The 14,013-nt window shown below is 51.2% G+C and overlaps 2 protein-coding genes across 4 annotated transcripts; one reads left to right on the forward strand and one right to left on the reverse strand.

Annotated features, from left to right (window-relative positions):
* Window positions 1–976: 976 nt before the first annotated feature.
* LOC100897928 (mid1-interacting protein 1-B) lies at window positions 977–3,376 on the forward strand. Of its 3 annotated transcripts, none has more exons than XM_003744830.2 (2): window positions 977–1,278; window positions 1,780–3,376. In XM_003744830.2, exon 2 carries the CDS (start codon window positions 1,811–1,813, stop codon window positions 2,537–2,539), a length of 729 nt encoding a protein of 242 aa, XP_003744878.1. In that variant the 5' UTR covers window positions 977–1,278; window positions 1,780–1,810; the 3' UTR covers window positions 2,540–3,376. The 3 variants fall into 3 exon arrangements, with proteins under 3 accessions (XP_003744878.1, XP_003744880.1, XP_003744879.1); XM_003744832.2 differs by lacking the exon at window positions 977–1,278 and adding an exon at window positions 1,541–1,671; XM_003744831.2 differs by lacking the exon at window positions 977–1,278 and adding an exon at window positions 1,543–1,631.
* Window positions 3,377–9,455: 6,079 nt separating this feature from the next.
* Window positions 9,456–13,499, reverse strand: LOC100899427 (uncharacterized). Its single transcript, XM_029111887.1, has 9 exons — window positions 13,487–13,499; window positions 12,717–12,856; window positions 12,100–12,268; window positions 11,732–11,973; window positions 11,497–11,638; window positions 11,273–11,382; window positions 11,013–11,079; window positions 9,819–9,932; window positions 9,456–9,595 (listed from the first exon to the last, which is right to left on the reverse strand). Exons 1-9 carry the CDS (start codon window positions 13,497–13,499, stop codon window positions 9,456–9,458), a joined length of 1,137 nt encoding a protein of 378 aa, XP_028967720.1.
* Window positions 13,500–14,013: the final 514 nt, after the last annotated feature.

Consider the following 14,013-nt stretch of genomic DNA (forward strand, 5'->3'; position numbering starts at 1 on the left):
TATGATAAACATGACACACATGACGAGGTACAGACACGCAATGGATTCCGAGATTTGACTCGTGGCCCGAGCACCTATATATCGAGAAGGAAGTCTCGGAGGAATTCCCCGAGCGAAGCGTCAGGATTGAATCTTCTGGGGGCGCATTGAATCATCGGAAGCCCTGATTCGTGTAAGTGCAGGGAAACGCGGCCGCTTGGAAGGCAATCGTTTGCGTTGCCCCTTCGGAGCAGGTGCCGGTGGAATGGGGCTCAACTCTTCCGATGAGTTACCCAATCCGAACATGCCTTCCGAACGAGTAACCTACTTTACCGCTAGTCTACCTGTCTCTGGGTCGCGCGCGCCAGCTCAAGCGCCGGGAGGCACTTCGAATCTCGCTCAGCATACCTTTCGCTCCGGAACCCGTCTCCACACCCAACGGCGGCTGCCTAAGTAGCGAATGCTCCTTCGGTCACAGCAGCAGGAGCAGCAGCAGAAGGCAGGCTGATCGGTTGGTCAAAAAAGCTATCCACAGGATTCCAGTACGTGTCTGTATCTGCATTCGAGACCATTGAGTCGTCGTGTTCTTGTCTCTGGATCTGCTAGGCGATCAGCGATCACCCATAGAACAGGTCAGTCGGCTGGTTGCTATAAGCTGATAGAGCTAACCTCTAGATAGCGCATTCTAGTTCAATGTTGGTCATCCTCAGGGATGTATGGAAACAGGAACTGATAGATAGAGGAAAATCTTTTGAGATCCCATTCTGTCGATTCTAAATATAGTATGTGGACGCCGAATTACAACGCTCGACAGTTAGGCGGTCCGCGACGTTATCAGCGCTGAGGAGCGCGACTGGAGATGCATCGCGCGAGCCGCTAGGCGATCGACGCTTCGAGTTCACCGATGGCAAGGGCTGCCTAAGGCGTCCATTCGTAGCGGACCGAGAACTTAGAATCGCGCGATGTATAACCCTCTCACAAGTGGTGCGTGGCACAGAGACGGGCAAGCAGGCCGGCGGCCAATAGCGGGCGAGTAAGCGTAAGCGCTCTGACTAGCTTGACGATTAGTCTGTACGTCCGTGTGAAAAACACTCTCCCGAGCTCGGACGATACCCGCGCTTTCTACAAACTCTCAGCTACATAGCCGAGCTCCTGCGTTTCGGAAAGTACAGTACGCGCCGCGAACTCTTCAGCGACCTCACGTTTTCCCCGAACCGGGACAGCCTAACTGCTAATTTTCGCCCTGGCTCCTGCGGCCCTGAACTCGATTGGTTGTTTCGATCTCCTATCTCCTCTTAGGTGAGTTGGACGGAGCGAGTGCAATCACGATTGGATTCGCCGAACCTGACAGGACTACGTTTCCTTCTTCCGCGATATTAAACTTCCTGATCGAGTGACTCTATTAGCAAAATCGATCACGGAGCGCACCGGGCTCCGAATCGTATTCGTTCCTGATCGATGGAGCATCCGACTCGCGAGATTATCTTCTCGTGGCATCGAGGAGACAAGTGTCCGTGGACTATCTCGCTTACCGGCGTCTCGCCGCTGGCCGGCGCGCTCCATACATTTGCCAACTCGTGGTGGAACCAGAACAGGATCCTCTGACAGCGTACAGGACAGATAGTGTTCTAATCGCGCAATTGAAACCCCTGGCAAGATCGTGGTGACGGTGTATGATCGCAGCTTCGCCGGGCCAGTTCCTTTGACGAGTGCCAAGTTGTGTTTCGAAAACGGTCTCCGGATGTTGACAATCCGACTGAAAACAGCATCCTCTTGACGTAGCGTTCCTTACCCTTGCAGATCTGAGAGAAGTGGAAAGACCGTCACAGAAATGTTTCGCCGCAGCTCGTATGCCGGAATGCAACAACAGTCCGCTCCACAATCGACGGCAGCTCCGGCGAGCGCGAACGATTCCAGCAAGAAAATACACTTGTTCGAAAGTCTCCGAAATACGATGTACCAACGAAGCCTTGAAGTTCCCTCGCAGCGCCAGCCGAGTCGACGAACCAGCCGGAGCAACGACAACGCTGTGACCTCTGACATTGACTGCTCGCAACAATCGATCCTCAACGCGATGGATCGTTTCGTGAAGGCTGTGAACAATATGGACTCAACGGTGCTTGTTCCTAGTCGTCTTAAGGATATGGATGTCGGAGGACGAGTGTCCCCCCCTCCGAATATGCAGGTCGAAGATCTGCACGCGTTTTTCACGGTGTTGAACGACGTCAAGAACGAGTTGTTGTGGGGACCCGATCTGGGCAATGGTCTCCACCTTCTTACGTCGCCGACTTTCAACTCGGCCCTCCGAGTGCCGTCCGTGAGCACGCGCTCGACTCACAAGCGACAACCGAGCAACGGATCCCTCGGCTCGACAGCATCCGACCTCGAAACCGACAACGATTCGGTGTCCGACTATACCGACGCACCGGAACAGAGCACGCAACTCGCGACAGCGTTCCGCGTTCACCTACAAGGCCTGCATACGATACTCCATCAATTGGCCGATTCGGCCGATTACCTGTCGGCCCGCTATCAAGAAGAAGTTGAAGTATCTCAGTGAATATCCTGCGAACACTATTCAGAGAAACTCGCGGTGAGCAACTCGATGACGATCGTCGGTCTAGCTTTAGCTAGCTAGTTGATTCGCTAGCTGAAAGTTACCTGTTCTTATCCTATGCATAAGATAATTTATTCATTCACATACTTCACGATAAGTACATCCATAGAGTTTATAAAACGAATCGTGACTTGTTGCCCCCGAGACCATTATTTTATTCACGATCATGTCATTGCGATCATCTACCTGCGAAAGTCGCCTCGATCGGAGATGATCTTCATATGGTGGAAGGTCCGAATGTTCTCCGCTAAGATCGAACGTCTTCTCGGAGAGGTGTCGAAGACGAAGCGCCGTCTACTCGCTATACGATCGGTCCAGGAAATCAAAGCTGCGACAGACAGACTTTTTTGATCGTATAAAAATTCGAGCGCTGAGGCTCGTCGGACAGAGAATGAAATTCTATTTGCCGCGCCGCAACAGCAGAAACTTTCCAAACAGAGCCGGCATGAATGAGCCGCTGCACCGGTGACCGGCTAGAGGGAAACCTGAGCGGCTTACCATATCGCGCACAGTGCAAAAAAATCCGCTGTTTCAAATATCCATGATTTAGGCTGTTTCTATGGCCGATACGCTCGGTCGAGATTAAATGAATGTTGAGGTGATGAGACCGGTTTCTTTTTTTTGGGGGAAAAAATACGGACGTGAACTAGAAGTTTGGTGCAGCACTATTCAATTGCCTTGTCATGCGATGATTGTAGTCGAGAATTCGAGCGGGGGCTTGGGAATCGGTCTACCGCAAGATCCGATTCGGCTATTGGAATAAAGAGTTGTATCTATTTTCGTACGAAAATCCCTGCTCTTCCCTTAGCCACCAGACCAGATCGTGCCGATCGGTCTGCGAGGCGGTCGCTAATCACCATTATTGTCTCGATTCGCAAGCTAAGGCGATCAGTTATGATAAAGAGAATAATAAACAAAATCAGCTGTGAGAGAGCGTCAGCTGAGGGGTGCCGTGACGTACAATTCTGATCTGAGCATGCATACAAATCAAAGCGACCGAACATGTCACACCTCACTAATCGACACGGGACAGATGGTCGATTGGATAAATCAGAAGCGTCAACAACTCGTCGAGCGTAGCAGGGCTCTCGGGCGGTCGAGAATAGGTAGTATCGGTGGCGGACTGCTTCCCGCGAGAATATCGGCGAAGTAGATGCCCCGACGTTCACTTCAATTCGGAATGACGACGACGAAGACTCTCTAAGGATCCTCTCGCGCGCCCGTAATCGTGCGGTACGCCATTCGAATAAAGATTCGGCAGCGCTACATCAATATGTCGATTGCGACCGTTCCAAGGCTCTCTCGCCTGATATCCTGTTGAGCAACATAAAATGAGCAAGCCGAACCGAGAGTCATATCGCGAAGCGGTAAACATCTTTCGAACAGAATTCTCAAAATTACTGATTCGCGAATGAGAACAGAAAGGAACTGATTGAGTTAGCCGGTCTAATCTTCGGGCGACAACACGCAACGTCATCTGATGGATGCTGGCCACCCGGCTTCCAGGCAGATGTGTGAGAGATCGCACCGGATGCTCAGATGTTTCAGAAAAAAAAATATAATGAAGAGTCGTTATGCATAACTCGCTGACGCTTTCCCATGAAATCTTGACCATGTTTCGGCCCGTCCCGACGCCGAGCATTGATCGTTCTCTGGGCCTGAATCATGGGTTTTACCGCAGAGTAATGGCACGGGAAAGTCGATGCGGAACGGCGACTCCGGACCGAGGGGGTTCCATCGATGACGGTGCTCCGAGACACCGACGGAAAAACTTTAAGGGACTTTCCGTCCGGGCTTCCTCGAGAGCCTGTTTTGTGGATCCGTCCGATGAATGACGAAATCGGAGGAAGGAACGCCGAAGACCGATCGAAGTGTAGTCTGCAAACGGGTTTACACCCTATTTTATATCTACGTAGCGTCGAGGAGAAGAGTACGGTGGCGGGTTTACTTTTCTGTTTGCCGCATGGGCGGAAGTCCAATCGGCGGTCCCAGGCGCGATATCGCAGTCGCTGACCCGAATTTTCGCTTCCTGAGGGCTGTCGAACTAATATTTCACCGTGAAACTTTGTGTCTACTTCATCCTCATTCCGAGCATCACATGACTCTCGATCGGATTCCTGTCGACCGTTGAATAATCAGACGGTCCTCGCTTACGTCATCGCGGAACCATAACGATAGCAGAGAGCTCGGCTGTGACGGGTTTCGAGACCGCCGGCCTCCTATTCATCCAGGGGGGAATTTCGGAAATTCAGCGAAAGCGTAATAATATTCCCCGAGACGTAATCGTGCTGTCGTTGCCTGCGATAGAATCTCACTCGTACGATACTCCGCTCGCTATCGTCTACGGCACGATAATCTCTGTAGCGATATCTAGAGATAGACCACCTATCGCCTTTGATTAGGTGCAACCTAATCTCGATGAAGACGATCGACAAGAAAGAACTCTCATCACTTGTTTCCCATTGAGATGCCACATCGAACAACCTCAGCCGCCGAAGGGAGTTGAGAACAAGGATCGATCACCGAGACACAGATGCCCAGCACGCTCCGATTCATGAAGCTGGACCAGCTGAGGCCTGTTCTTTGCATCGAGATCACCCTCGATTAGTAGATATCATCCGAGCTGCAGTAGCCCTGATCTTTGAGTTCATTTTGCTCTTCGTTCCCTCCGTTCCTTGCCCAGGAGGTCCGCTCTCGGTGAGTTTTTCTGCTGGGGAAGCGTTGAAGACACGCATGACGCGCGTGACAACCAAACGGCAGGACCAGCTTTCGAGCAGTCTCGGCGGCTCCCTCCCGGTCAGCCAAGTGCTATGGATCAATGACGTGATGTTTTATTGCAATGGAGAGAGGGAAGTTTCCGGATTTGCTTGGATGCTTCTCAACTTCACCTACAAGGTCGGACCGATCAGGGATGCTCTACCGCCAAGTAAGCAAAGAGAGACAATTCGAACACTTTCTAGAACAATCTTCATCAGATAATAATTATCAGCGTCTGGTGGAACCATAAACGAGCGCAGTGTTCTACGGTTTCTTGGGAGCAATTGTCGAAATTCTGGAAGGAGTGGAGCGTATCCAAGATTCGTTACGTAATTCACGCGTCGAGCGTTGTTATCTGAAGATGCGAATTACAGCTCGACGCGCTCGACGGACTTTGGCTCCCGGGCTGTTGCTGCTTGATCCTGCTTACCCCATCGGCTAGGTACGCGAAAAAGTCTCCCATTAATTCATCGATGCCGTGGATCACGCACGGAGTAAGCTCACTCCCATGAACGATCGAAATCAAGGATCGAGAAGCAACTCGAACTAGGTAGCAACCCTGGAATTCTCGACGCCGAGAGCGCTTCCGTCCTGCGAGGAAGCGTACGCTGTCTCGATTTTTTTTCTTTCCGAAGCGCTGCAATTGACGGCGAAAAGTCATTGGCGAAATTACTCCCTACTGACAGAAATTCGCCGATGATCCGTTCACGATAGCAGATGACGACGACGACGATGAGCCTGTACGCTGCCTCCGACACCGAGACTTCCCGTCAGAAAGATTTCCGATCCGACCGACAGCAGCGGCGCTTGTGGCGCGCGAGCGGAGAATCTTCGTAATCTTCGCAGTTGCTACAGAAGACGTCACGTCCTGAAAGCGCCTCCACGGCAACTCGTGACGTCAGCGAGGGAATTCACAATGGTCAGTGGCCGGGAATGAGACAACACACTTGTCGGATAGAAAGTCACTTCAAGGCTTCGTCAAGCCGAACAAGTTTCATATTGCCAGACCGGGGAGGATTCACAGTTCACTGAGCACTGCACCATAAGAGGCAAATCGTGAAGATTAGTCCGTGTTCGGACTACAACACTTGATTCGAGTCGGGATATAAGATGAGAATATCCGGGTCAGCTCCTCACGAGCCATGGTACAGAATTCCGTTGACTCGGATTCAGCGGTAAGCAGCGGGATCATCCTTCACGGCCCTTCGTATTGAGTTTAGGATTCAGCTCGGAGTTGAGATGACGCTCGGAAACGAGGATTTCCGTCAATGAATTCTGTGTTTTATTTGGGTTACTCCTCATTCCGAATCGAGCAGGTTAAAGTAGCGGGAAAGAATTATCTTCCCCGAAATCTTTTCTGTTACTCTTTGACGTCATATGTGATGCTGACGAACATTCAACCCTCCGGTGCGATGGCCACGGAAAAAAATACAGCCGCTCCGCAGTCTCTAACCGCGGAGGAAAAATCTTTGTCGAGAATCTGTTTTTGAGGAAAGCCATTTCCCGACTCCTACTGCATAAACTTTAATCCAGAAGAGCGATGGCATTGAGGATATCTTCGTGGTAGTCTCGAATAGGCAACATTGCACCTCGGTATCGAATAGAACAGGGAAAATAGATTTCGTTCTATCCGAAGACTCTGATGCGCTCCAAAAAGGCAGCCCGCATTTTTATTGCTTATATCGAGCGCCGGTCAGGACAAGAACAATATATTCATCGAAGAATGCGACCGTGATTTCCAACATCCGAATACTTCAAGTAAGCGATTTCAGGATATTCCGGCTCGTGGTCATAGGCTGGGCTCTTGAATATTTCGAATCTGGCACATTTCATTCCTTGGTCGATAGTATCTACAGATGGTACGAGCAATCATGATTTCAGGGGGGCTCGAAGAGTTTCGCAGGTGTCTTCTCCAGGACAACGAACCGAGACGGAAGGACGTCGATTCGATGCCTCGAGCGCGGGGCATGAATCCCGAACCGGAAGAGTACACTTGCTATGCGCTCAAAGTAAACGACAGAATGGATGCCCGGATGTCGATAGAGGTTGCATGAACGTTACTCCGTTCTCAGTCACAGAATTCCAAGCGATCCAAAATCAATGACGAATCCTCCATCCAGAGGCTTCAGGGGAAAGTTCTGAGAGTGAAAGTGCCGATTATTCTCGTAAGAGAAGTCCCGGACGTACAAGAGGAGAAATCTGCGCCCTTCATCCTAAATCTCGGCAAACGATCAGGACTAGTTTATATGTACACACTCTCAGAGTATTCATATGTCGGCGAGGGCCTGTCTGAAGATAGTTTCAAAATTCGCAGGAGAAATGATTAGTCATTCGAGATTCTCAGGATTCTATCGATGGCCAGTTTGAATAAGTATTTTGATTGATCTTGAAGCAAGTTCAATCACTTAGACAGGACCACTGCGAGCCGCTTCAAATGTGCGTCGTGCTTCTGAGACTCAGAGTGTTGCCATCTTCAGCGGACTGCTAATGCAATGATTCTTCCATCAAAACACACATCGTTCCAGTCGAGAATGGAAAACTTGTTCTCTGACATGGAGCAAGATCACAAGAAGGTTGGGGCAAGAGTAATTCCTTAGCTTCGGGAACGATTTTCACAAGCATTGTTTTCCCTTCCCGAAAGATTTTTCGAGAACTCCCTTTGGTTCTTAAACGATTCGTGCGCTGATCGGACTTCCTGGAGGCTGAAGGGATTGTCAGATGATCGAATGAATCCGTCAACACGGGGACGCGAGCCTATAGATTCGAAGGAGATTATGACGAACACTTGATTGGCTGACTCTTTCTTTCACGAGACCTCGATCAAAATCGGAGGAGAGCTGCCGGACGGGGTCCAATGGCGATCGGTCAGAAACCGACATGAATTCAAAATGAAATTGAGAGTGCGATTGAATTCATGGTCCGAGCATTTTCCCTCCCCCACCGATTTCCGATCGATTCTCGAAAATGGACGGAAGGGCAGATCGACCAAGATTGAGTTACATACGGAGTGAAATACTGAACAAGTACATATCAGACTTGCGGGTATGGATCGTGAATCCGACCTCGACATTGATTCGGGGTCGGATTCGCAGCGCTTTATCGGCCCTTTCATCACCAACGGCTCGAGCTTCAAAAATTCACGACGAGCCTGCGCAATGATCGGTGATTGGTTATACGCCTGGTATCGTATTGTGGATGGTCAAACTCGTTGTCCGAGTGTGGAGAGTGGGAAGTATTATTTGCTTCTCGGCAAATTCCTCCGGCACTCCGCACGAGCTGTGCGACGCAGGTGGAAACGATCAAGAAACTTTCGAAAGGAAGTCGGAAGAATCGCTTCCTGCGGTCGTCTGTGCATCAAAAGCAAATCAACTCGAGTGGCTGCGGACGATGATAAGTGCTCCGATTCCATCGTGGAGCCAGATATCCCGGAGGGACTACAGCGTAGCATTCGTCTGTATCGAAGGTGGCTCCACCGCATAGCTCAGACGATTTATTCCCTTCGGTGGTGCTTCTGCCCTCGACAGATCCTCAATGCCAAACTCCACAAGCCTGAACGAGGGAACCTAGTCCCAATCGGCAGATCCGAGTCATGGAGATACCGCCTCCACGACACCACATCGAGATGGATCCCCCTCTCTCAGTTCAGATCTTGAGGGCTCATTCATTGCTCGCTTGAGTCCATCACCGCAGATGCATAGGTGGATGATGATCGTCCACAAGAACCGAGAGCACCTAGCGAAGGCCTTGCGCGCTTCCCCAATGAAGGATTCTCGAATAGATCAGCTCCTCTTTTACATCCGACTTGCCGAAACAGGCGACGAGACGGGGATGACGCGAATTATTCGTTATTGCGGCAAGAATTCGCCTAATACACGAAGCAAGGACCGATGCCGTGAAGCCCGATCGCTTCAGTGGTTGGCAAGACCACCCCATCGGTGGAAGAACGCACTCGTTTCGTTTGCGCACTCCCGTGCGGATCCCTTCGCTTGGCGTCGTCCACTTATGAGCTGATGAGTTTCTCCTTCGCCATTCGGATCTTCCCCGGACACGTCCGCAGACCTTGACCGCGAGAGTTCGAGAATTCCGAGATCGACTCCCGCTCCTACACGACGTTTGCTGGCGACGAGGGGAGCAGTAAAGAGTTATTGTTGAGCCTTGGAGGAGCGATTCCAGAGTTGTCGTTGCAATCACTGTCCGCGAGGAGAACAGTGCGTTCTTCGGGTTTCTGAGAGAGAACGGGGGCTTGATTAGCTTTCGGCGCAGTCTTTGAATTGTCTCAGCGGTCTGGGCACGCAGAGTGGGAGAACGGTTCGTTTATGATATTTAGTATAGGCTCCATATGGGTCGACAGTATTCGACGAAGTCGACACCGCGAAGAAAGCTCGGACACCGAAGACCAATATCCGATATCCCGATTGAATTCTCGGGAGCCGCCTCGTTTGTGCATATTTGGCTGGTCGGACGCTCACCTGAGGTCTGTAGAATCGGCGAAACGATCGGGCTGGATCGAGAAGTATCTGCATGGCGGCTGAGCGAGTTTGGCTGAAGTCGTCGTCGAAGGTTTCACCTGCCAGGTCGTCTGCAAAGAGGGAAAAATATCATCGAGCTTGATTCGATTTCATTGTCACGAGCCGTTTTCGGATGCGTTGGGAGTACACTCTTGGGACTCGACTCTGCGGACAGAGCCCTCGGCTCCCCGCCACCCACCTATCCGTAGCCAGGGACAATAAATGGGTTTCAGCCCGAAAGCTCAGAACGGCAGCGGAGCGCTCCGAAAACGGAAGTCATAGTCGCCGTCGTCGTCTTCCTCTCGTTATCGGAAGCTTTATTTCCGAGGTTAATTACGGAACTGCCTCGACGCGACGCATGCTGTGCCCCATCGCCCCTCTGATCGGCTTAGTCGGGATCACGCTGGATACGAGATCGAAAAAAGGTCAGGGATAGCGGCACGGCCGGGTCACGTACTCCGAGCGAAGATTCAATCGAAAGAGCTCACGCTGCTCTGACTTCTGCCATGCCCGAAAGCTCGCTTGTCGAGTAGTCTGTTTGTTTCTCCAATCGTGTTTGCTAACAGTCGACTGCGCACTAAAATTTGCGACCAAGCCTGTCGACCGGTCTGCTTATTCCTCGCAGCTCGAAGCCCGTGCTCTCGGGAGAGATTCGAACCTTCCAGCGGAGGATCACTTTCTACAGGTGCGAGATCGATGCAGTGCGAAAGGTAAGTCTGACCCGCCGAGCACCAAATCACTTCCCAGACTCGAAATCATTCCATCATCGCCAGAGCTGTCCGATGAATCGTCGTCGGATATCACGGAGCAGATCGTCGGACGCGGCACAACCTTTGAGGATCTCTTTGCTGGGCTCCGGCGAACTGACGGCGGCGCAGACCGACTGCACCTCACCGACAAGAGTCACTTCCCTCAGACGACGATACCCCTGATCCTTGTCGGGGTTCTTCCGTCAAAGACTCAGGGTGACTGCACTGAAGCATGCTGGCGAGCATCGGAAAGCCCCTCGAGCCCGACCCGATTTTCGGGAGATTGTTTCCTGACGAACGCGATGATCTCGCGCTTCCCCCGCCTTACGATTCTCGCGCTCATCGCCGCGTTCTGGATGATGCGGGTCGGGATGTTGCAAATGCTCAAGAATCCTCTCTTACCATTCGAAGCCTCCTTGTAGATGAGAACGCAGCTCAGGAGTGCCAGGACGACGACTGTCGATAAAACCTGGAAAGGAGACGAAAGGAGTTCTGATCAAAAATCATTCTCTGCTTCCCAGGGAAGAGGTCCTGAGTCGGGAATGTTCGAGGCTGTACGGGAAAGTTCCCCAAGTCCAGAGTAGTCTTCCCCAAGTAGCATCATACCGACATGAAGTGGTCGAATAAAAGTTTTGAATGGCTCCCTAGGGACATTCACTCACCATGGAGACACCGATGAGCCATGCGGTGGAACTCAGATCCTCGTCCGAATATCCCAAGGACGGGTATTTCATTGGTTTCGCCGTCGCCAGCGTGATATTACTGTATTCTTCTGCTCATTAGAAGAAAGTTTTCAGAGAAACAGAAGATGCTCACAGAACGGACACTAAGCAGTCTATCCGACGTTGTGATCGTCTAGAACCCCTCAGAGTGTTTTTGCGCTTACCGAGACTTTGTATAGTGGTATTGCCTGTGACGTGGGTAGATATGTACAGAACTGAAGCTTCTCCACGGCCGATCCGGTTGGTCGCCCACATTTTGAACATGTAGAGTGCATTTGGACGCAAATGGTAAACGAAGAACTGTCTCTGAAGGGTGATTCGTATCGTCAATGAAGTACATGGAAAAATTTCGCTGCCAGGAATCGTCGGCCGTGAGAGATCATAAGGCATGGGACTCACCGCGGCAGGACTGATGTGGATCGGCAGATGCGTCGATCGATGATGCTCCGCATCTAAGGTTTTCGAGACAGCTTCGGAATCAAGATTGTGCGCGAGCGAGCTGACGCGGATTTGCAGTACTTGTTGGTAAACTAGTGTGAAGTGCGTGATCGGAGAGCCACCGTCTCCATGAATCGCCCATCTTATTGAAGTGTAAACGATGGACGGTGTCACGGTGAGGTTTGCCAACTTCTCAGGAGGTGCTGAATGTAAATACGAGAACGTCGTCGAAAATGGGTCACACGACTAAGGTTCTACCGCATGTATGAATGCGGAATTCCTCTCTGCTTGCCTGCGCGCATATATGCTAATAGTATTCAACCACCTACTTCTGAGCGTCAGGCTGGCTGACATGACCGGGACGTTCCGGAGCTCAGGCCCCACTGGTTGGCACGTGTAGTTGCCGCTGTCGTTTTGCGTCAGATTCAATTTCAATATGTTGATCTGATGTTTCGAAATTCTCCAACCTGACAGAGGTCCCAGAATAATTTCACCATCCTGCAAGGCATGAACTCGATTCGAATGCGCGCCGCTGACAGGAATTCCTCCGTACAAGGCCGTCCGCACAATTCCGATGATTGGGGATGCCCCAGGTTTCCGAAATTCCATTTCCATCCAAATCTCGCATTTTCCCGAGCTAGGTGCAATATTCCCGCTTTTCGTTCTGCACGATTCCCAAAACGGAAACTTCGTGTGAGCGAGCGGAGGGAAACGCCATGGATCCCTCCCTATATGGCATAGGATACACGGCCAGATGGGACTTTTCCATGGGGGGCTTCCTTATTTTGCAAAGAGTTGGAAGGGAAGTAGTACATCATGGATAAGGAGGAGGAGGATGACAGCATTCTTGACACATTCGAATCCTCGCACGTCAAAGAGGAAGGTCAAGGATGCGCGAGAGGATTCATCCGGCGGTTCTGAAACAGTTAAGGGCAGACCTACCAACCTTTTTCCATACAATGCCTGTCGCCTGCAACTGTTCCAAGCTGTGGATGGATATGTTGCAATGAAGTGTGAGACGCGATCCCAGATCGCCGTGCACGGAAACTTCGTTCGGCCATGCCGATAGAATGTGCTGCTGTCCTCCTGCAATGAATAAAGATATTCCAGGTTCGAGTGAGAAAAAAAATTCCGGTCGGTTTTCGATGCGGAGAGAATATACTCTCAGGCGGGGCCCTTCTCGGGCATATCGGGTGAGTTCTGCAAAATGACGTCCTAAACCAGACGGTTGAACGAGCAGAACTAGACAGGCTTGGGCGAGATCGTCCGCCCAGGCTCATCCTGGGTGGAAACCTGCACCCTTGTGTGTCGCGGTCGTCACTCCGAAAGTCGCGTCTTGTCATTCTGTCCGTGGATATTCTCGGGGAGCTGATCGCCGTGACGTGCACCAGAGGAGTATTCGGCCACAAGAGAGGGAACGAGCCTGCGGACGCAGCTAAAAACGTCCCATCGCGAGACTCTGTCATACGAGAGATTAGCTGGTGTCAGAAGCGCTCCGGTAATTGCCAGAGAATGGCAATCGGTGTGCTCGCGAGAGTTCTCCTCTCGGAAGACACCACTTCGGGAAAACGCTTGTTCATAAGTCGCAGAATATTGATCTCTTTGCCGGCGAGTGAACCCCCAATGTGTACTACTGCCTCTCCATCGAGCTCACAGAGCTCGTTCAAAGTCTCGTCTTCTGAATGTACCGTTTCTCACGGAAATCGGAAGTTTCACCTTCTCCCTTCATTGTAAACTTCATCGATCCCCCTCCACACATATTCCGCGGGAAAGGAATTTCCGGGACGTAAGTCAAGCACACGAGATTACTTTATCGTCCGCGTTGTTATGGTCCTCTGTTCGGCAGGGGACGGTGGGCATATCTGACCGGGGACAATATAAGCTCCTCTCAGGCTGCGCGGCCCCTTGTTTATTGCATCGCGTTGTCAAAAATCGGCTATTGACCCTTTGATTCCCCTTGTCGGAAAGCAGAACGTATGAAGCCGTCGTTCGTGCAGGCTTATGAGAACAGGGAAATATCTGTAAAAGATCTGCAGAAGCAGAAGGGAACTCGAGCGAGGATTCCCCGAACGATGTTCATCTGTCATTCTATTCAGAACGAAGGAGGTAAGCAAATAGTGATACATATCGGGAGAAGAATGTGCTCGTTCAACTTCAGGGCCGCACCACAGGCTTATGCTAATCCACCTCGCCCCGCAGGATGACTTGTACGAGAGCCTGACAGGTTGAGTTTCTATTCCGGG

This window comes from Galendromus occidentalis, unplaced genomic scaffold (genome assembly GCF_000255335.2).
Source record: "Galendromus occidentalis unplaced genomic scaffold, Mocc_1.1 scf7180000077475, whole genome shotgun sequence".
In the NCBI taxonomy this organism is placed as follows: Eukaryota; Metazoa; Arthropoda; class Arachnida; order Mesostigmata; family Phytoseiidae; genus Galendromus; species Galendromus occidentalis.

What these genes read in the sequence shown, in the direction of transcription:
- LOC100897928 (XM_003744830.2), top strand. Translation starts at nt 1,811, where the DNA reads ATGTTTCGCCGCAGCTCGTATGCCGGAATGCAACAACAGTCCGCTCCA.
- LOC100899427 (XM_029111887.1), bottom strand. An exon ending in CAGGCATTGTATGGAAAAAG is followed by an intron (nt 12,269 to 12,716) that starts GTTGGTAGGTCT and finishes CATGCCTTGCAG; the next exon opens with GATGGTGAAATTATTCTGGG. An exon ending in ATTCTACAGACCTCAGGTGA is followed by an intron (nt 9,596 to 9,818) that starts GCGTCCGACCAG and finishes AAGCTAATCAAG; the next exon opens with CCCCCGTTCTCTCTCAGAAA.